Source organism: Labeo rohita, unplaced genomic scaffold (genome assembly GCF_022985175.1).
Source record: "Labeo rohita strain BAU-BD-2019 unplaced genomic scaffold, IGBB_LRoh.1.0 scaffold_30, whole genome shotgun sequence".
Lineage (NCBI taxonomy): Eukaryota > Metazoa > Chordata > Actinopteri > Cypriniformes > Cyprinidae > Labeo > Labeo rohita.
Genome location: NW_026129217.1, coordinates 4,617,913 through 4,640,379, shown reverse-complemented (window position 1 = coordinate 4,640,379; position 22,467 = coordinate 4,617,913). Strand labels below are relative to the sequence as shown.

Sequence of the window (22,467 nt, the reverse complement as noted above, 5' to 3'; positions counted from 1 at the left end):
TTGTCACCATTTTTGAGATTCATATGCTGATTCATGATGTCTGTGTGTGCCTAAAAGAACAACTTTTGAAAGTTTTTTTTGATCGGCGGAGCTTGTAAGAAGTCCATTCAAAATGTAAAAAAAAAAATTCAGGCTTTATTATTTTTTTGCTGCTGTGAAACCACAAGGCAGTTGTAATAAATAAAGGATATAGAACTCTAAATGATTTCAATGGCTCAAATTAAGTTTATTTTAAAACAGAATTATCACCATTGCATGACTTTTGCTCTTTGCCTTGTCTGGCTAGTTTAACTAAACAGTTGAACAAAAGCTAATGGTGAAAAGCTACGGGTCAAGAGCCCAACTAATGCTAACACTGACCACTATAATGGTGACGTAAACATGTCTTCAGGTGTCTTCAATAATTTTCAATCATCACTCAATGAATCACTTAATTACCTCATTAACTCTAACACTGCTTCAGTGTTTATTTTAATACTCTTGAGTATGGACTCAAACTCCCAGGAGAGTTCATTTAACACTGGGCTTTTTGCTGTGTAGACTTTACCTACTTTTTTTTAGTTTGTCTTAGCTGATAAATTCAGGTATTCTTTACTCAGACATATAGGATAAAATCTACCCAAACAAACTGAGTGTAAAAAGTTACATCAGTTTACCTCATTTTATTGAGTAGATTCTATAGGTTGTTTTTTACATTGTAACTATACATATGCTATAAATAATTGACTATACATACACATAACCTAAGACAGACTATACAAGTAGTTTACATAATAACTGTGCATGATAATGTGCAGTAAAGGTTAAGAAGCAAATAGTGCAAAATGATTTGTGGTGTGTTGACAAGTAAACATTTGTTAAGTCCTTATTATGTCCTTGTAACATGTTAATAAGTGTTAAAGGGGTCATCAGATGTCCATTTTCCACAAGTTGATATGATTCTTTAAGGTCTTAATGAAAAGTCTCTAATATACTTTGATTAAAAATTCTCAATGGTTGTGTAAAACAACACCCTTTTTACCTTACCAAAATCAGCTCTGCAAAAATCATCTCATTCTGGTCGAGGATGCTTTAAATACAAATGAGCTCTGCTCGCCCCGCCCCTCTCTTCTCTCTGTGGAGTGACGAGCTGCTCAGAGAGATTGTTTACTTTAGCCGCATTTAACGCGTTTAGCCGCTAAACTTGCTAACTACCACATTATTAGAAAAGGCGATCGCAAAGATTCATAAAAAAAACCCTTATACTCACTTCTGCTGAGTCTATCTACATATATCAGTCTATGTTCGAGCGAACATAGACTGATATATGTAGATCGGGGAAGCGCATTCGCTTCACAAACAAACGTAATCTACTGCGTAATCTACTGCATCTTCAGCTTACATCAGATGTCAGGAGTAAATGACGACCACTATATTCATTATTACATCCAGCAACACAACACCTCAATCGCTCAATCTGAGATATAATTGTCTAACTTACATCCCTGCTCCGGCATCGAAACAAAGAGGGTGGACTGTTGCAGCTGATCTGAGGTAAAATGCTCATGTCAATCAACTATCGTGGGAGCGGCCTTTGTCGGTGTGACGCCACAACGACATGCATCTGAGAATGGCTCGATTTGAAAAAGGGGATATTATTTTTACAGATTAATTAAAAACCACTGCATGGATTTTTATTATTATAGGGTAGATTTGTACATACACTGCCAACACACATTAATGTTCAAACAACATGAAAAAGTGAACTTAGCATCTGATGATAAGAAAGTGTCTGGTGCATATAGAGATGAAAGAATGCACTACTACAGGTGGTTTGTCCAGCCCACTCACCTGTGTGTAGCACACTCAGAATTGCAAAAACTGTGTTTTGAGTTTTTCAACAGTTTACATTGTGGATAAGGTTTCAGAGGGGGGGTGAGGTGGTTGGAATTGAGGGTTCTCACAGCCTGGGGGAAAAAGCTGTTGAGCAGTCTTGCAGAGCGGGCTCTGATGCTCCTGTAGCGTCTTCCTGATGGCAGGAGCTGGAAGAGATGATGGGAGGGGTGGGTGGAGTCCTTCACGATACTGGTGGCTTTACCTGAGCATTGTGCAAGGAAAATGTCCAGAAGGGAGGGGAGAGGGGCACCGATGATCTTTGCAGCTGTGTTCATGGTCCGCTGTAGGGTCTTGCAGTCAGCAGCACTGCAGTTCCCGTACCAGATAGTGATGCAGCTGGTCAGCACACTCTCAATGGTTCCCCTGTAGAATGTGGTGAGGATGGGTGGAGGAAGACTTGCCCTTTTCAGCCGGCGGAGAAAGTGTAGGCGCTGTTGTGCCTTCTTGGAGAGTGACATGGTGTTGGTGGTCCAGGTGAGATCCTCCGTGATGTGCACCCCCAGGAATTTAGTGCTGCTGACTCTCTCCATAGCTGAGCTGTCGATGGTCAGTGGGGGGTGGTCAGCAGAGTTCCTCCTGAAGTCCATCACAATCTCCTTTGTCTTACTCACATTGAGGGACAGGTTGTTTGCACCACACCATTCAACCACTTGTGCCACTTACTCTCTGTAGGGTGTTTCATCGTTGTTGCTGATGAGACCTGCCACCGTTGTGTCATCAGCAAACTTGATGATGTGGTTGGAGCTGAACTTGGCAGTGCAGTCGTGGGTCAGCAGCGTGAAGAGCAGCGGGCTGAGAACACAGCCCTGTGGTGCACCTGTGCTCAGTGTGGTAGTGCTGGAGGTGTTGCGGCCGACACGGACTGACTGAGGTCTTCCAGTTAAAAAATCCAAGATCCAGTTGCAAAGGGAGGTGTTAAGGCCCAGAAGGTTTAGTTTGTTGATCAGCTGTTGTGGGATTATTGTATTGAATGCTGAGCTGAAGTCAATGAACAGCATTCTAACATAAAAGTCTTTGTTTTCTAAGTGAGTAAGAGCCAGGTGGAGGGTGGGGGAAATTACATCGTCCGTGGAGCGGTTTGGACGGTATGCAAACTGGAGCGGATCGAGTGTGTTGGGGAGGCTGGTTTTGATATTGCGCATAACTAACCTCTCAAAGCACTTCATCATGATTGGAGTCAGTGCTATGGGACGGTAGTCATTCAGACAAGACACAGGGGACTTCTTTGGTACTGGAATTATGAAGGTGGATTTGAGACACATGGGCACGACTGCCTGGCTCAGCGAGGTGTTGAAGATGTCTGTTAGGACATCTGTCAGCTGTGCAGCACAGTCTCTCAGTACACGGCCAGGTATGTTGTCAGGACCCGCAGCCTTGCGTGGGTTAACCCTGGATAGAGTCTTCCTTACATCGGCTGGAGACAGACAGAGTGCCTGGTTGTTGGGAGGTGTGGGTAGTTTTTGTGCAGGTGTGTCATTCTGGATTTCAAACCGTGCATAAAACTCGTTGAGTGCGTCTGGGAGGGTTGTGTCGTCATCGCAGGCCTGCGGCAGGGGCTTGTAATCAGTGATGGTCTGAATGGCTTGCCACAGGCTCCGTGTGTCTTTGCTGTCAGTAAAGTGGTTATTTATTTTTTGTCCATACAAGCGTTTTGCTTGCTTGATGCCACGGGACAGATTAGCTCTTGCTGTTTTTAGGGCTGCTTTGTCTCCTGATCTGAATGCATCATCTCTCGTCTTTAGCAGCCCACGAACCTCTGCTGTCATCCACGGCTTCTGGTTTGCACGTGTGGTGATGGTCTTGGTGACTGTCACATCATCTATGCACTTTTTGATGTAAGCAGTCACAGTGTCAGTGTACTCGTGCAGGTCTGTGTGGTTGTTGTAGGTGGCCGCCTCTCTGAACATGTTCCAGTCTGTGCACTGAAAGCAGTCCTGTAGTGTTGAGGTGGCATCATCTGGCCATACTGTTATCTGTTTTTGAACCGGTTTGGTACACAGCAAAATCCCCAGTGTTAATTTAACACTCTGAGTGTGGACACATATAAACACTGAAGCAGTGTTAAAGTTAACACTGAAGCAGTGTTGAAGGTAACGAGATAATTAGGTGATTAACGAAGTGATGATTGATCATTATTGAAGACACCTGATGTTAATAAGCAGAATCACCAAAGGAGAAAACCAACATTTTTAAGCAACCATTATAGCGGTCAGTGTTTGCATTAGTTGGGCTCTTGACCCTTAAATCTTTAATGCTAGATTTTGTTTGGCTGCTGTATTTGAGTTGAAACAGCCAGACAAGCCAAAAGCTCAAGTCACCAGGTGATTATGTTTTAACATATTCATTGTTTGACGTAAATCACCTGAAGTCTAATATCTAAGTTAGGTGTTTTTTTTTTTGTTTTTTTTTTGCTTATTGTAATAGCCTTGACAATCCACTGAAGATTCAGCACTTCCTATACATTTTGGAAAGATTTTTTTTTACAACCTGTTTAAAAAAAAAAAGTATTTCACCTGGCACACATAGACATTAAAAACCAGCCCATGAATCTCAACAATGGTGACAAACGGCATATTCAGATAAACAGATCAACTCTGAACTCTCATCATTTATTCATGCCACAATGCATGATGGGAGTCATGAGTTCTGATTGGCTACAACACGCTTTTTGATGGTCACCGTTGTTGTGATTCTCACACTGATTCTTCATGTCTGTGTGTCTAAATTAAGACAAACTTTTTTTCATCATCTGTCTGATTATGGCAAAACTGATCTTTTGTTCAGTTTTTTTTGTAATCTGTAAGGAAATTCTATGTCAAATACTCAAGTTAGTGATGGGAAGTTCGGATCATTTTACCGACTCGGTCCTTTGAGTCTCGTTCAGCAAAATGAACGAATCTTTTTTCGAGTCATTTCGTTCATTACGTTCATTTTAGCAAAATATAATTAAAATGTTACGTTTTACCTCCCTAACACATCTACTGCTTACACAAACGTTGATCACACTACAAACAAAACAAAACTATAATGCTATAAGAAACAGAAAAGATTCATTCATTGTTTACCTGGGTCTTTAGTCTATGATTCGCTCACCTCACCTCTTATCTGACAAGTTTTCGGGTTTGAGTTGTTCGTTCATCACGTGACAGCCCAATTAGCTAACCAACGCAGTCTGAGCCGGAAAGAGAATTGATTAGTTCATCTCTCGAGTCCTCGGGTTTGAGTCGTTCGTTCATCACGTGACAGCCCTGTAATGTTAACCTATGCAGCCTGAGCCGGAAAGAGAATTGATTAGTTCATCTCTCGAGTCCTCGGGTTTGAGTCGTTCGTTCATCACGTGACAGCCCTGTAATGTTAACCTATGCAGCCTGAGCCGGAAAGAGAATTGATTAGTTCATCTCTCGAGTCCTCGGGTTTGAGTCGTTCGTTCATCACGTGACAGCCCTGTAATGTTAACCTATGCAGTCTGAGCCGGAAAGAGAATTGATTAGTTCATCTTTTGAGTCTTCGGGTTTGAGTCGTTCGTTCATCACGTGACATCCCCGTAATGTTAACCTATGCAGTCTGAGCCGGAAGGAGAATTGATTAGTTCATCTTTTGAGTCTTCGGGTTTGAGTCGTTCGTTCATCACGTGACAGCCCCATAAGGTGAACGAACGACTCTAAAACAGGTGAACTAATTCCAGTACAGAACCTAATAGGATGTTGCGCATGCGCGACTGAACGAATCACTCCCCGAGGCGACTCGTTCGTCCCGAGTCACATTAAAGATTCGTTCAAAATGAACGAATCGTTCAAGAACGACCCATCACTAACTCAAGTCACTATATGATGATTAAGTCAAGCACAGTCAATGCCATCTTACTGACTTTTGCTCTTTGCTTGTCTGGCTGTTATAACTTAGTAATTGCAGCCAAACTAGACCTAATATTGACGGTTTAAGGGTCAAGAGCCCAACTAATGCAAACATTGACCACTATAATGGTTGCTTAAAAATTTTGGTTTTCTCCTTTGGTGATTCTGCTTATTAACATCAGGTGTCTTCAATAATGATCAATCATCACTTCGTTAATCACCTAATTATCTCGTTAACTTTAACACTGCTTCAGTGTTTATATGTGTCCACACTCAGAGTGTTAAATTAACACTGGGGATTTTGCTGTGTAAGGTACAAAAGTGGAAAGGTACCAATATGTACTTTCAAAGTACTAAAATGGACCTTTAAGAGGTAGGTGAGCAGAGGTGGATAGTCCAGAGGTCAGAAAGTAAAAGTCCTGCCATATATTTGTTCCACCCATGAACTGATGAAATGATTTCACCAGAGGTGGAACCAAGTCCTTCAGTTCAAGTCACAAGCAAGTCTCAAGTCAAATCCCAAGTCCTCGAAGAGTTAGAGGTAATTGATAATTAAGTGACTAATTAAATGATGATTGTGCATTAGTGATGAACACCTGCTGTTATTGAGAATTACAGAGGATCAGATGTTGATGTTTTATTGGTTAAAATGATGCTACCATCATGGAGATCAGTGTTTGCTTTAGTTGGGCTCTTGACCCTTTTAGTAATTCAAAGTAATTTGCTTCTAAGCAATTGCAATATTGTTTCACAGCAAGTGTTTGCATGTTATTGAATCAAAAGCTTATGGTAGCAGAGATAACATGTTTTGCTTTTAAATCATTTGAGTGAACATCATGTAATGGCTATTCTTTGGTTTGTAGATTGACACAAATTATCAAACAACTGGATAAAAAGCAGAATGGACCATTATCTCACTTCCTATATCCGATAACCGAAGCAGTGTATCCCCACTTCCGGTCCCATGGCAACTAAAACTATGAAAATGAAAACTAATGCGAAAATCTTCTCTTTCCATTCTTTCGCCGGTGTTACTGCAGTGTTTTTGGCTGCTTTTATTCTAGATAATGATACACTGCCTCAGTTTCACGATTTCCTGACACAACACGGATGAGATGCGTGGGATGAATTAAGGTCCTTCTAAAATATTACGCAGGAGCACGTTCGCGTGGAGTATGCATTTCGAAACTGAGGCTGTTTACGCCTACATCTCATATCACCCGCTGAAATGTTCCTATGTTTTGGTGCTGGTTTAAGCTGGTCTATGCTGGTCCTTTGCTGGTTTATGCTGGTTCTTGACCAGCAACATGACCAGCATAACCAGCATCAAAACATAGCTACCAGCATATGCTGGTTTTTTTACCAGGGTAGTCATGCTGCAGCATTGATGAGCACCTGGGGAAAAGCCAAAGTCATCAACCATATCTTCTAGCCACGGGGAGGAGTTGAGACAAGATTGACAGCTACTACATCACTCTGGATAACAAGCTTATTCCTTGTCAGATGGCTGGTTCTTTGGGTGCTTTGGATGAGCTCTTCAAACTACACTACATTTTTAACATGTCCTACTACAACAATGCTCTCATCAACTTCTACACTTTCCTGCAGACCACGGTTTATAACACAGATGTTGGAAAAAAAGAAAGAGTCTCCAAGAGTGAAGGACTGTGAGCTACACTGCTGAATAGCACCTGAGCTGCAATCTTGAAAAAATATTGCTTTGCTTTACTTGTGAAGGTTTATGCCGAGGCCCATTCACTGATTTCACATTTGAAGTGTGAACATGGCTTCTATCCCACTTCTAAGTGTAGACTTGTTTGCAGTCAACAGCACTGCCAAAAGCATTTTTCCACATACTCTGGTTTTAGAAAACATTTGGACAAAAATCATGTTCCTTGTTCAGTTTTTCGTCCCACTGATTTTTGTACCCTGTCAGACACAGTGCAGTCTGAACTCTCAAACGAGGAACCTCCTTTAGATGATTATTGTTTCGAAAGTGATCCAGTTCCTTCGAAAGTGGATTTAAAGGGGTGATCAGATGCTAAATTCACTTTTTCATGTTGTTTGAACATTAATGTGTGTTGGCAGTGTATATACAAATCTACCCTATAATGATAAAAATCCATGCAGCGTTTTTTAATCAATCTGTAAAAAATAATATCCCCTTTTTCAAATCGAGCCGTTCTCAGATGCCTGTCGTTGTTGCGTCACACCCGCAGAGGCCGCTCCCACGATAGTTGATTGACATGAGCGATTTACCTTGAATCAGCTGTCACAGTCCACCCTCTTTGTTTCGATGCCAGAGCAGGGATGTAAGTTAGACAAGAATATCTCCGATTGAGCGACTGAGCGATTGAGGTGTTCGGAGAAGAGAGGGGCGGGTTGAGCAGAGCTCATTTGCATTTAAAGGAACAACCCCTTAGAATGAGATGATTTTTGCTGAGCTCATTTTGACAAGGTAAAAAGGGTATTGTTTTACAAAACCATTGAGAATTTTTAATCAAAGTATATTAGAGACTTTTTATTGAGACCCTAAAGAATCATATCAACTTGTGGAAAATGGGCATCTGATGACCCCTTTAAAGAACGTGTGCTTCAATTGTTGCGAAGCTGCAGGGAAGTGGTGCTTCTGGTTTCAGTTTCATTGATTATATATAACATTTATAAATGAAGCAAGATGTTGTTAGACCAGACTCCCCTGAACCTTTTAAAAAGAGTTTTGAACATCCGTTCACCAGTTTTAATTCTGAAGCTAAATGAGCAAAGTTTTTCAGTGAAAGATGGGGAATTGTTCAACCATTAGAAATAGTTCTTGGAGTTAGATATGAAAATACACTAAACAAAAGAACTGGCACCTATGACCAGGTCCCAATTAAAGAGACTTTTGTGTGAACCCCCATTTTAGACAGAAGTTACTGCAGAGGCCACCCTTTGTTTTAAAATCACAGGTCCTTACAGATATTACGATGATTTTGAGACCTGCAATCCCCTGGGGTCAGAACATAGGATTCACAAGATTGGCTGTCTTTATTTTATTCTAAGAAATCTTCCACCAAAGTTCCACTTAGTTTCTCTCTTTCACTCTTAAGATGTTAAAAAATATGTATTTGATTTTAGCTCCTTTTGAGAAATGATGTTAAAATTCTTGCGAATGAGGGAATTTATTTGCCCATTTCTTCTGAAAAGGTTTATGGTTCCATTTTTTCAATCAGGTCATAGGATATAACTTGGCAATGCCCAATATAATCTGATGCTCACAATGTTTATAGTGTGGATGATCCAAGGGTGGTGGTCCGTGATAAAGCCAGCTTTGAAATGCTACACAGTTGAACTCTGTACACTGTAAAAAACAACCTATAGAATCTACTCAATAAAATGAGTTAAACTGAGGTAACAATTTACACTCAATTTGTTTGGGTAGATTCTATCCTATATGTCTGAGTAAAGAATACCTGAATTTATCAGCTAAGACAAACTAAAAAAAAGTAGGTAAAGTCTACACAGCAAAAAGCCCAGTGTTAAATGAACTCTCCCGGGAGTTTATGAGTCCATTCTCAAGAGTATTAAAATGAACACTGAAGCAGTGTTAGAGTTAATGAGGCAATTAAGTGATTCATTGAGTGATGATTGACCATTATTAAAGACGCCTGATGTTAATAAGCAGAATCACCAAAAGGAGAAAATCTAATTTTGTAAGTCACCATTATAGTGGTCAGTGTTAGCATTAGTTGGGCTCTTGACCCGTAGCTTTTTAACATTAACTTTTGTTCAACTGTTTAGTTAAACTAGCCAGACAAGCCAAAGAGCAAAAGTCATGCAGTGGTGATAATTCTGTTTTAAAATAAACTTAATTTGAGCCACTGAAACCATTTAGAGTTCTATATCCTTTAATTATTACGACTGCCTTGTGGTTTCACAGCAGCAAAAAAATGATAAAGCCTGAATTTCTTTTTAAATTTTGAATGGACTTCTTACAAGCGCCTCCGAAAAAACAAACACAAAAAAAAACTTTCAAAAGCTGTTCTTTTAGGCACACACAGACATCATGAATCAGCATATGAATCTCAAAAATGGTGACAAACAGCATATTCAGAAACAGATCAACTCTAAACATCACGGAAATCATCAGCTCATAATTTATTCATGCCACAATGCATGATGGGAAATATGGATGAGTTTTGATTGGCTACAACATACGTTTTTGTTGGTCACCATTGTTGTGATTCTCATGCTGATTGTTGATGTCTGTGTGTCTAAATCTAAAAAATGTTTATATTTTTTTTGTGGTCAAATAAATTTCAGAAACACCTGTCTGATTAAACCAACATAAACAAAATACAACTCACTTATTCTGATTGCTTTTTCATGACTTTGTCAAAGCATATTCAAAACCACAAAATCTCATTTCTACTGGTTTGTCTGACTGTTATAACTCAATTACAACACCCAAACAAAATCTAATATTAAGAAGTTACTGGTAAAGAGCTAAGCTAATGCTAACACTCACCACTATAATGGTGACTTACAAAATTAGATTTTCTCCTTTTGGTGATTCTGCTTATTAACATCAGGCGTCTTTAATAATGGTCAATCATCACTCAATGAATCACTTAATTACCTCATTAACTCTAACACTGCTTCAGTGTTCATTTTAATACTCTTGAGTATGGACTCAAACTCCCGGGAGAGTTCATTTAACACTCGGTTTTTTGCTGTGTAGACTTTACCTACTTTTTTTTAGTTTGTCTTAGCTGATAAATTCAGGTATTCTTTACTCAGACATATAGGATAGAATCTACCCAAACAAACTGAGTGTAAAAAGTTACATCAGCTAACCAAGGACCAGGACCGAGTTTGGACACCCCTGTTTTTAACCTTTACAACTAGAAAAATACAATGTCAGTTGAAATGTAAGAAAAGCAAACCTCTAGTGGATCTTGCCATTTTGATTTTTGATTTCACAACATCTCATAATTAGTGTCAATACTCTGCTTAGCAAACTTAAAGTCATGCAACAGAAGTTATGGCTGATCTATGTAATGTGACATATTTCAGAGTGAAACAGGTTTTAGAATGTGATAAATTGTAGGGCGGGACTTGACTTTATTCATCATTATAGTAAATGTATAAATTCAAGGGTGGGGGTAAAGGAGTAGGTATCTTGGTGAATGGGACCTTAAGAGCAGAAAACATGTAGCTCTTGCAGCACCTCTTTTATTTCTGATTGTGACTGTGTATGTTTTGGGTTGTATATGACTTTTTTTTTTTCTTGAATGAAAATGAGGTTGTGAGGGATAAACCTAATCTTTACAATGGTACACGCTGTGTATAAAGCCCTACATATACTTTCCATAAGTCACAGCAAACTCACACCTGTTTTATTTTTGAATGCATTTATAGTTACATTAATTACAATAAATTACATTATATAAGTAATAATTGATGATGGGCCATTCAATTATTAAAAAATCATGCACACTCAAGATGGTTTTGGACCCATAAAAACTGTTGCTGCAAAGAAAAAATATTTTTCTTTCAAGCTAGAAACTGCCAACATGTTTAAATAATAATAATTTCAATACAGAAAAAACTAATCAACTAATGTAAGTAAAACATTCTTGAGCTCAAGGCAAGTAAACACTGTGTAAATGAGCCTTGGGAAGTTTCTCCACAGACAAAAAAGACTGTTTGGTTTTTCCCATTGTTTCCCCCGTTTGGATTGTTGTATTTGGTTTCTCCCCATGCCCATATTTGGTCTTCCTGTTAATCAATATCATTCCCTACACCTGTCTTTGTAATTAGCACCCCTTTATAAGTTTGTTTGAGTTCTCAGTTTCTTTGTCCAGCTACAGTGTTACCTACTCTGTCTGTCTGTCACCCTGCCTGAGGATTTATTAAAAAAAAACTTTGCATTTACTTCGAAGTTGTGTTTCGCATTCTTACACGCATTGTGACGATCAGTTTTAATAATAACAAATGATTTATCTAATGAGTAAATAAATTATCTCCCTACTTGATATCTGATAATTATTACATATTTATCATCATATGGCATGCAGAAGCGACATTGCTGATTTTGAGATCATTATTTATAATAGCAAAGCCTTATTTTCTGTTAGAAATGCTTAGTGTTCATGTGGTGAGAAATGTGTAAACTGACTGTGAAGAGAAGACAATGAGTGTACAGTGTAATCTTCTAACTTAAAAAAAAAACATTTAACAGATTTCAAACTTGCTGCTGCTGTTACTGTTTACAATAAAGCCATTGCTCCTAGTGTTTTAAACACTACTGCTGGTCCTGCTGCTGATATTAATGCTGGTCCTGCTACTAATAGTGTTAATCCTCCTAAAACTAGGACTACTTTTGTAAAGTCTGTCTCTTTTTGTTGAAAAGCTTCCTTTTCAATCTTTTGCTGGGCTTGTTTATACATCTGTGTGTTGTAATGCTGTCCTCCTTTGTCACCGTCAGCGTCGCCGTCTCTGTCGCCTCCTCCTCCTCCATTTAGTAGTAATATGCTTAGTGCTAGTGCCCTACCTGGTTTATACATTTCATAACTATTGTTCCTCATCATCTGCTCAATCTTCTTCATCAGTTCAGTGACCTGATTGGAGTTCCATATGTCCCGATTGTTAAATGAGTGAAATCTTCCACCACAGTTATTAACAAGTCTTTGGATATGAATATTTTCTCTGATATACTTATCTAATGATTGATCCTTTAATTCATCAGCGTGAGTGAACAGAACGATGGTGTAACGAGTAGCTTCTTCTCCAAAGTTCTTCTGAATCCATTTCACTGCGTCTCTCTCTTCGTCTGTGAATCTCACAGCCAGTCTGATGACCAGCAGAAACACACGAGGACCAGGAGCAGACATGGAGACACATCTTGCTATTTCGACCTTTATGTCTCGTTCTGACTTATTTGTATCCAATAGTCCTGGAGTGTCAATGACTGAGATTCTTCTTCCACCCTTCACTATTTCTTGCCTCTCACAGGTGTTAATAACTGATTTTGATGATAATTTTGTATGAAAACGCACTTGACCCAGGATGGTGTTTCCTGTCGAACTCTTTCCCGCTCCAGTTTTACCCAGGAGAACAATCCTCACATCTGATAGAGTGGAAGAGACATATCAAGTCATGCAGGTTTAAAAGAGCATGAGAGTGAGTGAATTATGAACTATGCCTTGAACCTTTTGAACTGATGTATTGCAAAATGTCCCCCTTTAGTCAAAAATTAAATCCAATCATTACTAAAATATATAAACAAAGTTTATAAAAATGCCTATATATTTTAAATGACTCCTCATTATATTTAAACACTGAACTGTGTTAACGTGTCTGGTGTTGAGATGCTGGTGGACAATAAATGAGTAGAAGCCCATTACATTTAAAATTCTACATTGTAAAAAATGTTGCTGCCTTATATTTTTAAGTACAATCAACATACCTGTGCAAGTCAATTCAACATATAATTTCATTAAACTGACTTATATAACATCTGATATATAACTATAATATAATCTGTGTATAACTATAATATTATCATTTACAGTGTATTTATTCAAAACGAGATAAATCACCTTTGGAGTAATGGTCTGTTAGCATATTTTGGATTTGTGCTAATTATTGCTTAGTAATATTGCTCTGTATCCAATAAAACAAGACAGATTGTTATCCCTACCATCTGAACAAGATATTAATTCAAAATATTATTAATGTAACTGTAAGTTAATACATTTTGACTGACCTTGATTTGCAGATGCCATTGGTCTTAAATAACCTGCTGCTGTCGTTCACAGAGAGTGTCCACCGACTGTATAAACAGAAGAGAAGAAACTAAGCGTTGACGCACATCTCTGCTTTTTAACTGAACCCCAGCACAGAGATCCATGTTAATTAAGACACAAGAGACTACTGACATGAAAAACAAGGAACGTTTCATCATGTACCCTGAAAGAAAAGAAAACTGAAACTGATAATTTTCATAATTTTCAAACCTAAATTAGCAAGCTTTTGCGTAATAAAAAAATTAGCAAGTACGTAATGCTTTTCTGTCAGTTGTTAAACATTTAGTAATCATCAAGATGTAAATGGTTTACGGAAATGCACTTTGGAGATGTACGTGTGCTTACTTGAGCTTCGCTGTTCGCTATAATAATCAAACGTTTTTACAGCACAATCACAAATATACTATACTTCTTAGCATCTTTGCACCTTTAGCAGTTCAACAGTTTACTCTACAGTAGTTTAACAGATATGATTTTAACACGGGGAACTGCGTTTTTGATTTATACTCTTTTTCTTACTGTATAACAGTTAAGTAGGCATATTTATTCCGTGGGAAAAGATTGGGAAAGATTGATTAGGTCTGTAAGGAAAGTTCTTAATGCTATCTTAAGGACACAAATCCTTGATGAAGATTGTCTTCATACAGTTCTATGTGAAGCAGAAGTGATCATTAATGGACGTCCCATTACTAAGGAATCTACTGACCCGAACGACCTGGAAGCACTGACACCTAATCATCTGTTGTTTTTAAAGACTGCACCATCATTACCACCGGGAATTTTTCAAAAGGAGGATATATATGCTCGTCGACGATGGAAACAAGTGCGGTATATATCGGATCTGTTCTGGAAATGGTGGACAAAGGAGTATTTACCTTTATTGCAAGAGCGACAGAAGTGGTCAACGGCAGCCCGCAATTTCATTCCAGGAGATATTGTGCTTTTGGTAGATGATTCAGCACCCCGTAATTCATGGATAATCGGGAAAGTGATCCAAACCTTTCCAGACAAAAAAGGTTTTGTTCGACAGGTGCGACTCCAGACTAAGACCAATTTTTGAATAGACCAATCACAAAAATTTGCCTTCTGCAGGAAGCAGATATTTGACATTTCCCTTGGAAAATGCTTTTTTTGATTGGTCAATATATACATTGACACTGAACTATTTTAGACATTGACTTTACACATCGATATGATTTAAAATCACTCATTGACATTAAAACATTAAGGGACTTTACATGGACTCCTCTGAATACACAGACATTGATTGATGTATGTAAAAAAAAGAAATTATTGTATTTGAGTCAAATGTCCATGTCTCCTATGTGTATTTATGAATGTAATTATTAAGATGATAATAATTAGGCGCTGGAATATAGGAGCCATGTAAAACAATGTGTGTGACATCATGTGACCATGGGAAAATTTGGGAGTGTCATTAATTACGTAAGAATTAAAGCACCTGTTGTTGGGAAGGGTTGGGAGGAAGGAAGGGGGGTGAGCGTGGGAGCACATATTTGTTTGTTGACCGTAAATTCATCGATATTTGCCTTGATTCAAAAATAATCTTTCAATGTTTCTGTCATCAAATAAATTTCAAGATGCAAGATGATTGATGCGTCACAAGTTATTCCCACACTCAGCTCCTGCGGCTTTGGTTGGCTTTTAGCCGCTACAATAAGGATTTTGAGCTTTACTCACTTTTTTTAACACACTGCTATTATTTTGAACACAACTGTACGTCTGAATCTGGCGAGAATTAGTGCACCAACCAGGTAATTTTTGTCTACTCTTTTATGAATACTGAGGATTCAGACAAACTTATTTGCTCACCTACTGCTTTTTGCCTACTATATAGTAGGGAAGAATGCCATTTTGGACACAGCCAATTTGTGCACATCTGTCTGTTTCTTAACTGAACCCCAAGAGATTCATGTTAATTAAGACACAAGAGACTACTGACAAGAAAAACAAGGAATGTTTCATCATGTACACTGAAAGAAAACAGAAACTGAAACTGCCTTTTTTATTTCAATAATGAAGACAAAATAAGCTTTCTTCAATCATATTATGTTTTATTAAAGTTTGGGAGGAACAGGTTCAGAACCTAAATAACACGAGAGGAGTATATTCAGTAATCAACCCAGTTAGCAAGATATACACAGCAGACCTACATCTGTTCCTCAACAGTTTTCTAGCATCTTTAGTCTTTCCCATTATTGTGGTTTCAAAGAATGAGATACCTGGAATTTATACTGTAGGGATGGAAATTTTGTAAGGGTGGCAGCCCCCAAAGTTAAATTTCAAGTCAATTAAAGGTTGTACTTAAATGTATTGTTCAGGCACCAGACAAGACGAAGAATCCAAAATTTTACTAAGTCAAAACGATACTTTTTTATCAATTCCCGGAAACCTGGAATGTGTGTGTGGATCGGCTGTGTGAAGCAGGCAGCTTCTGGGCGGCCAACCAATATGCCATTCCGTTCCAATCCGCAGGCAAGGTGCAAAAGCCGGTATGGATTTGTATCCATATCGCCACAATTTAAAGAAACTCAAATGTAAATGTAAATTTCATGAGCTGTAAGCTCAAATCATCAAAATTAAAACATTTTTTTTAAATGTTTTACTTTACATGTAATGAATCTAGAATATATTAGTGTAATTTTTTAAAACTTTTTCATAATATTATATATATATATATATATATATATATATATACTGCTCAAAAAATTAAAGGGAACACTTAAACAACACAATGTACAACAAAGTGTTCTTCTTTCATTGATCTTTCAGTTCACCAACTAATTTTTTTCCAAAAAAGTTCTAGTGCTAGTTTCAAAAGAGTGTATTTCTTGAAAGCTGTGGTCATCCTGAGGTCTCTTTGCACAAGTCTGAGGACACGCCGATATCTCTTCACTACATCTGAGATTGAGGCAACTGAAAAGAAAATAATGTGAAAAAATCAAGTTCTGTTTTGTGTCTTGTGTGGTGTTTTAGTCGCAGGGTGAGATATTGTTATGAATCAGCGCCACCAGAAGTTGCCCTGCCACTCCATGAACATTCACACTACACAGTCTCTTGCACCACACTTTGAACTACATTCCCCATGCTCCACCTCACTGATAATGTCAACAGGTGTCACTCATTACCCTGCCTATATAAACTGCTTTCGGGCTAACAATCCTCACGAAGTCTTGATTTGCCCCGGCTGTCACTACTGAGCGGTTTTCCCTAACCGTTTTGACCTTGGACTGTTTATCGTTGCTGATTCCTCTCTGTGTGCATTGACTTGGATTGTTAATTGACTGTCTGTTTGCCCGATTTCAGAAGCTGTTTGTGAAACCTCTGCCCATCCTGTTCTGGCCACAGAGGACACACATGGGCTGTTTGTTTGCCTTGGTCAGGCCACTAATGAACTGTCAGCTACTCTTAAACCAGCCATGGAGGCTTAGTTTGAACTGTTTACCTGCTTGAATTTCCCACCTACCCTCCCTCCCTACTGCCTCAGTTTCACCACCGCTGTCTCTTGACAGCCCCTTCGCTCACCTTCAACCCATCATCTGTGTGGTGGGCTCGCCGCAGGTCTGCCAGCCTCCATCGGCGTCGAGGCTGGGGATCCCTCATCTCCACCTCTAGTCTCAGAGTCCCAGACTCCGCCTTGGCCCTCCGACCCACTGGCTCCACGTCGGCTCTCAGCTCCCTCGTCTCCACTGTCGACCCACTAGCTTCACCGGGCTCCCTCGCCTCTTCAGCTTCGCTCTAGTCTGTCGTCGTCCCGCCATCGCCTCAGGACTATACTCCTCCGGCTGCTCCTCGTTACTCTGTCCCACCGTCTACATTGGACTCCTCTCTCCCTCCAGCTTCGCTCCAGTCCTCGGTTGCTCCGGGTTCACTGCGGACCTCTGGATCTCCGCCTCTGCCTCAGTCGCCAGAGCCTTGGGCTCCGCCTTGGCCCTCCAGATCCTCTGCGTCGCCTGGGATCCTCAACTCTCCGTCAGTCGGCCCCATGGAGGAGCCAGTCCTTCCTCCACCATGGCTCCCCCCTTCCATCGGCTCCACCTCAGTCTCCAGGTCATCCACCTCCACAGGGATCCAAGTTAGATAAAATACAAGTTAGATACATATTACTGATTGAGGAAAAAGAAACAGCACATAATTCTGGGACACACTCAAAAAAATATTTCAGCCCTAAACTTAATTCAATTACATACATCAGTTCCATGCATTTAGATTACATAGTTTTAATTTAAACAAATCAATTAAACTTAATGTAAGTCAAATACATCAGTCTTACGTAAATGAAACAGGTAAAGTTGATGTAACATTTCCCAGTGTTAAACAAACCCTAAAGTTCATTTTATCTTTGGCTGTGGCTGATTCTTGTGTTTCTCTTTCCTTCTGTGATTCTGCTTGTAAACAGCAGGTGTTGATCATTATTGGTCAATCATGACATAATGATCTCCTTAACTCCAACACTGTGTCAATGCTACTTGAACACTCTGTAGTGTGGAAACACATGAACACTGAGCAGGGTTTGTTGAACACTGGGAAATGTTACATCAACTTTACCTGTTTCATTTACGTAAGACTGATGTATTTGACTTACATTAATTTTAATTGATTTGTTTAAATTAAAACTATGTAATCTAAATGCATGAAACTGATGTATGTAATTGAATTAAGTGTAGGGCTGAAATATTTTTTTGAGTGCACTGGCTGAAACAGAACAGTCAAAGGATAAGTTCACTTCCAGAATAAAAAATTCCTGATAATTTACTCACCCCCATGTCATTCAAGATGGTCGTGTCTTTCTTTCTTTCTTTAGTTGCAAAGAAATTAAATTTTTTTAAGATAACATTTCAGGATTTTTCTCCAGATAGTGGACTTCTCCAGATAGTGGCTATGAACTTCCGGTTCCGGGACGAGAACGCTGTGCGCGTCTGTGCTGCCGCTTCGTACCTGGACTGTTTGTATGTTTCTGCTGCACGTCCCTTCGCCATTCAGTTTGGCTGTCTGGATTATTCCATTTTTCACCGCTGTTGTTCGAATTACTGTGACTGTCACTATCAAATTTTTTGCTGCCTGTGAGTCTGTGAAGTTTGTGAGTTTGCCGCCGGGCCGCTGCGAGCCCTCTGCCTTGTTGGCGTCTCCACCACGTTCGGCTCCTCTGACGGGTGAGTCACCGCTCTCTCGGTCGGTTGCGCTGTTCGTTTACTGCTTGCTATTTGGGGTGCTGTCTCCCATCTAGTCTGCTGTTTTTTGGTGAAGTGGCGTTTCAGGGTCTGGCTAGCGTAGTTTTCGCCTGTGTCTGGCTCTCACTTGCTCTAAAATGCCTTGGGCAAAAGTTTTTCTTTTTTTCTTTCTTGTTTTATCTTCTCTTTTCTGCCTCATTTTTCACCTCACTTCTGTAATGGATATTGGATATTTACCATCGCAGTTAAGGGCCTTGAACTGCCACCCGCGTCTTGACTCTATGACGTATGAACACTGCCGGAGTCTAGGGATTCTCCGGCGCCCACGGTATTTACACCGCTCACGGCGTGTGTTCAGGAGTACCTTTTTTTCCAAGCCCGAAGCCCTTCCGTGCATCTGGACTAACCATAGATCGTCCACGCCCAAACAACTGCCTGCTGACCATACTATTCATCATCGCTCTCTAATTCATCTCACTGGTAACCAGCATCGCACCGCTAATCTGAATTCTGTACATCGTCATCTTGCACTTCTGAACTGTCGGTCAATATCGGACAGTTCCCCTTATCTCAATGAAATTATCACTGACAAAAAGCTTGACATTTTTCTTCTCACTGAAACCTGGCAAGCTCCGGCTGATTTTCTCCAGTTAAATCTTCTTGCACCTGATGGATATAAGTATCTCGCTCGACCTCGACTGCGTGGCAAAGGGGGTGGTCTTGCCGTCATTTATCGGGACAGTCTCCGACTGAAACAACTTGATTTTCACAACACCAATTCGTTTGAATATATGGTATTGAAAGCTGACTGTCTCACAATTATCTTGCTCTACCGTCCTCCTAAAGCCCTCTCCAGCTTTTTTTCTGAACTCAGTGAACTGTTAACCCTTGCCTGTTCATTGTCATTCCCTATTCTTCTGCTCGGTGACTTCAATATTCATGTTGATATAGTTTGCTCCAACACTACTCAGTTACTGTCTGTTTTTGAATGTTTTGATCTGACACAGCATGTTTGCGTTCCTACCCATATTCGTGGTCATACCCTTGATCTAATATGTACATCTCGGGGGGATATTACTTCCATTTCTGCTTCTGACACCGGTATTTCTGACCATAAACTTCTTGACTTTAGTCTCAATCTTCCTATGCATTCTAAATGCCTTAAGACTGTTATTTCATACCGCAATCTGAAAGCTATTGATACTGTATCATTTTGTACTTCCATTGTCTCTTCGAACCTCTCTGATGTCATTGATATTTCTTCTCCGTCTGTGATACTTTCTAATTACCACTCTATAATTTCTGAAATCCTACAGCAGCATGCTCCTATTAAGACCAGAAATGTCCCCGCTACTCACTCTTCTCCTTGGTATACCCCTGAGCTCCGTATTCTTAAGGCTACTGGTAGACGGCTTTAACGTCTTTACAGGAGAAACGGTCTTACTGTTCATTATTTGGCTTTTCTTGATCATCTCAAATCTTATAAATCCGCTCTCACTTCAGCTCGCTCTAATTTTGTCTCTGCCACAATTAATAAATCAAGCAATAGGCCAAAAACGTTATTTAATACAATAAATAAACTTACTAACCCCCCACCTCAGGATGCCCTAGCCTCAACTGACTTTTGCTGCTCCTTTTTGGATTATTTGTTCGAAAAGACTAATGCTGTCCACCAATGTTTCCCTACTGATACAGAGCTCAGCCATCCATCAAATCTTTCCAGTCAGTCTTTGTCTTGTTTTTCCCTGACGACCCCAGAATCTGTCTCTAAGCTAATCTTGAAATCCAACTCTTCATCGTGTCACCTTGATCCTGCTCCTACTCCTCTCCTGAAACTTTGTCACTCTGCCATCTCTGCACCTATCTCTCATTTCATCAACACATCTCTTACCTCCGCTTCACTTCCTCTGCCACTAAAAACTGCTGCAGTTACACCAGTTCTCAAGAAACCCAACCTCGACCCCTCAGTTCTGTCTAATTATCGTCCCATTTCTAATTTACCTTTCATATCTAAATTACTGGAAAGTACTGTTGCTGCCCAACTCCAGTCTTTTCTAGTTGATAATAATCTCTTTGACCCTTTTCAATCTGGTTTTCGCCCCCTCTATAGTACTGAAACTGCACTTGTAAAGGTAGTGAATGATCTACTGCTTTCTAGTGATTCTGGCTCCTTGTCTGTATTACTGCTACTTGATCTCAGCTCTGCCTTCGACACTGTCTCCCATGATTTACTTATTTCTCGCCTCTCTGATCTGGGTACTTCTGGTACTGCTCTCTCTTGGTTTTCTTCCTATCTCTCAGGTAGACAATTCTACATCTCTGTTAAGGATTTTCGATCGCCCACTGTCCCCCTGAAGCGAGGTGTTCCCCAGGGATCTGTTCTAGGCCCACTATTATTCACAATTTACATAATCCCACTTGGTCTGATTTTACAACGTCATGGTTTAAATTATCACTTTTATGCAGACGACATTCAACTTTATTCTATCTGTACACCTACTCTATCCGCCCAAATTGACAAAATCTCTGCTTGTGTGAAGGACATTAAAGATTGGCTCAACTTAAATTTTCTGAAACTCAATATGGACAAAACTGAGATAATTTTCATTGGAACCCCAGCACTTACCAGTAACATCTCTACCAGTTTCACCTGTGAGATTGCTGGCTCTCACATCAAAACATCTACTTCTGTCAAAAATTTAGGTGTAATCCTTGACTCCACACTTTCCTTTCAGTCTCACATTAAATCTGTCACTAAATCTGCATTCTTCCATTTACGCCGTATTGCCCAACTGCGTCCCTTCATCAGCACTAAAGACGCTGAAACTGTCATCCATGCATTTGTCTCTTCACGCATTGATTTCTGTAATGCCCTTTTTATTGGTCTGCCTGCCAGCTCCATCTCCAGATTACAATATATTCAAAACTCTGCGGCTAGAATACTCACTCATACCAAACGTTCTGCTCATATAACCCCAATCTTGTATGACCTCCATTGGCTCCCAGTTGCATACCGTATAAAATTTAAAATTCTCCTCCTTGTTTTTAAATCCTTAAATGGCCTAGCTCCCTCCTATCTTAGCAATATGCTTGTCCCTTACATCCCTACTCGATCACTACGTTCCTCCGACTCTGGCCTTCTTGCTGTCCCTCGGTACCGCCTCTCTTCAATGGGGGGCAGATCATTTAGTGTTATTGCACCCAAACTTTGGAACTCTCTACCACGCTCACTCTGTTCTGTCACTAATATCTCAGAATTTAAATCTTTACTCAAAACTCACTTGTTTTCTGAATGTTACACCTCTGATTTGATAAACTGACTGCTCTGCTTGATCAACCTGTACTCTGCATGTTTGTCTCTTAGGTCTTGTTTTGTATTTCCAGTTTGTTATATTTGACTTCTTGTATGTTTGTTTACCTAATGTTTCTCTGCTTGACTACTGTTTCTTTCAATGTTTTTGTCTGTACTATCTCTTCTTTGTTACATTCATTGTAAAGTGTCCTTGAGCTCTGGAAAGGCGCTATATAAATAAAAAAATATTATTATTATTATTATTATTATTCAATGGTGGCCAACGATTTGAAGGTCAAAAATGGGTATTTGTCAAACTCTCCACTGTAATGGAGTACATGCCTATCCTCAGATGTTCTCAGTAGTTCTTACAGGCACATAACGTATCAAATATGATTTATGGCCTGATTTATGACTGGATTTATGACCGGACATATGACTCTGTCATCGTTTGATGGACAGGT

General features: G+C 39.6%; 2 protein-coding genes across 2 annotated transcripts in view; both read right to left on the bottom strand.

Moving 5' to 3' along the window:
- LOC127160184 (oocyte zinc finger protein XlCOF6) overlaps positions 1-22,467 on the bottom strand; it is a 500,603-nt gene that overhangs the window by 55,984 nt on the left and 422,152 nt on the right. The window lies entirely within an intron of this gene.
- LOC127160190 (GTPase IMAP family member 9) lies at positions 11,864-13,533 on the bottom strand. Its single transcript, XM_051102846.1, has 2 exons — positions 13,480-13,533; positions 11,864-12,840 (listed from the first exon to the last, which is right to left on the bottom strand). The coding sequence occupies exons 1-2, from the start codon at positions 13,496-13,498 to the stop codon at positions 11,981-11,983; spliced, it is 879 nt and encodes a 292-aa protein (XP_050958803.1). The 5' UTR covers positions 13,499-13,533; the 3' UTR covers positions 11,864-11,980.